Here is a 1,024-nt window from a genome sequence, read left to right as displayed (position 1 = left end):
ATTAAAATAGAATAGAAAGTGTTAGAGTTAGAGGGTCAAATAAAGGTGGAACAGATGTGTTTTTAGTCGTTTCTTGAAGATGGTTAAGGACTCAGCTGCTGGATTGATTTGGGCAGGTCATTCCACCAGGAGGGAACAGTTAATAGAAAAAGTCTGTGAAAGTGATTTTGTGCCTCTTTGAGATGGCACAATAATACGCCATTCACTTGCAGAACGCAAGCTTCTAGAGGGAACATAACTCTGAAGTAAAGAATTTAGGTAAATGGGTGCAGAGCCAGTGGTGGTTTTGTAGGCAAACATTAATGCCTTGAATTTAATGCGAGCAGCTACTGGTAGCCTGTGCAAACTGATGAACAGAGGTGTGACATGTGTTCTTTTCGGCTCATTAAAGATTAATGAGCCATCAATATGGACATCAATATCACCATGGTTATAAAGGCTACTCCTAGAGCTCCTCAGCATTCATGGATCAAATCAGAGGCTCTCTCTCTCTCTTTGTGTGTGCGTGAGACAATTCATGTAAGAGGAGTCAAACTCTTCTGCTTTCATTCTGTCCTTTTAGGGTTGTCTTGGGAAGATGATGTCACACAACAAGTTTTATTGAACGAGTTCTCAAAACTACGCAAAGTTTCCCTACCATTACCAGAACCAAGGTAAAACACACTAACATTCGCCATTTAGTTTGCACACATATAGGCATAGGAAGGAAACATCACAAATGAGAAATCATTTGCATAAACCACACCCAAACCAGCTCCATATAAGGGCTTTCCACACAACTGACATGAAACTTTATGGCATTTCATCTCTCTCAGCAAACGTATGACGCTGTTTAAAGACGCTCACTTGCCTTAGAGACACATAGCAAGAACCTCAAGTATGCTACCATCCTCAAAACCAGCTCAAAAACTATATACAGAGCTCTTACTGTATTAGCCAGCTGTACATTGATTTATCTGCAGAATAACCTAGCAGCTCAAACTATAATGCACCTTTTCTTACTATATATATATATATATATATA

At 39.4% G+C, this 1,024-nt stretch overlaps 1 protein-coding gene across 3 annotated transcripts in view; it reads left to right on the top strand.

Moving 5' to 3' along the window:
• LOC107602645 (receptor-type tyrosine-protein phosphatase N2-like) overlaps nt 1–1,024 on the top strand; it is a 26,564-nt gene that overhangs the window by 9,815 nt on the left and 15,725 nt on the right. For all 3 annotated transcript variants that reach the window (XM_016295206.1, XM_016295205.1, XM_016295204.1), the window contains exon 4: nt 563–653. In XM_016295206.1, the coding sequence (XP_016150692.1) occupies nt 563–653 (91 nt within the window). The remainder of the gene's footprint in view (nt 1–562; nt 654–1,024) is intronic.

The sequence above is a fragment of the Sinocyclocheilus grahami genome, unplaced genomic scaffold (assembly GCF_001515645.1).
Source record: "Sinocyclocheilus grahami isolate Dianchi unplaced genomic scaffold, SAMN03320097.WGS_v1.1 scaffold331.1, whole genome shotgun sequence".
In the NCBI taxonomy this organism is placed as follows: Eukaryota; Metazoa; Chordata; class Actinopteri; order Cypriniformes; family Cyprinidae; genus Sinocyclocheilus; species Sinocyclocheilus grahami.
This window is presented reverse-complemented; position numbering and strand designations above follow the sequence as displayed.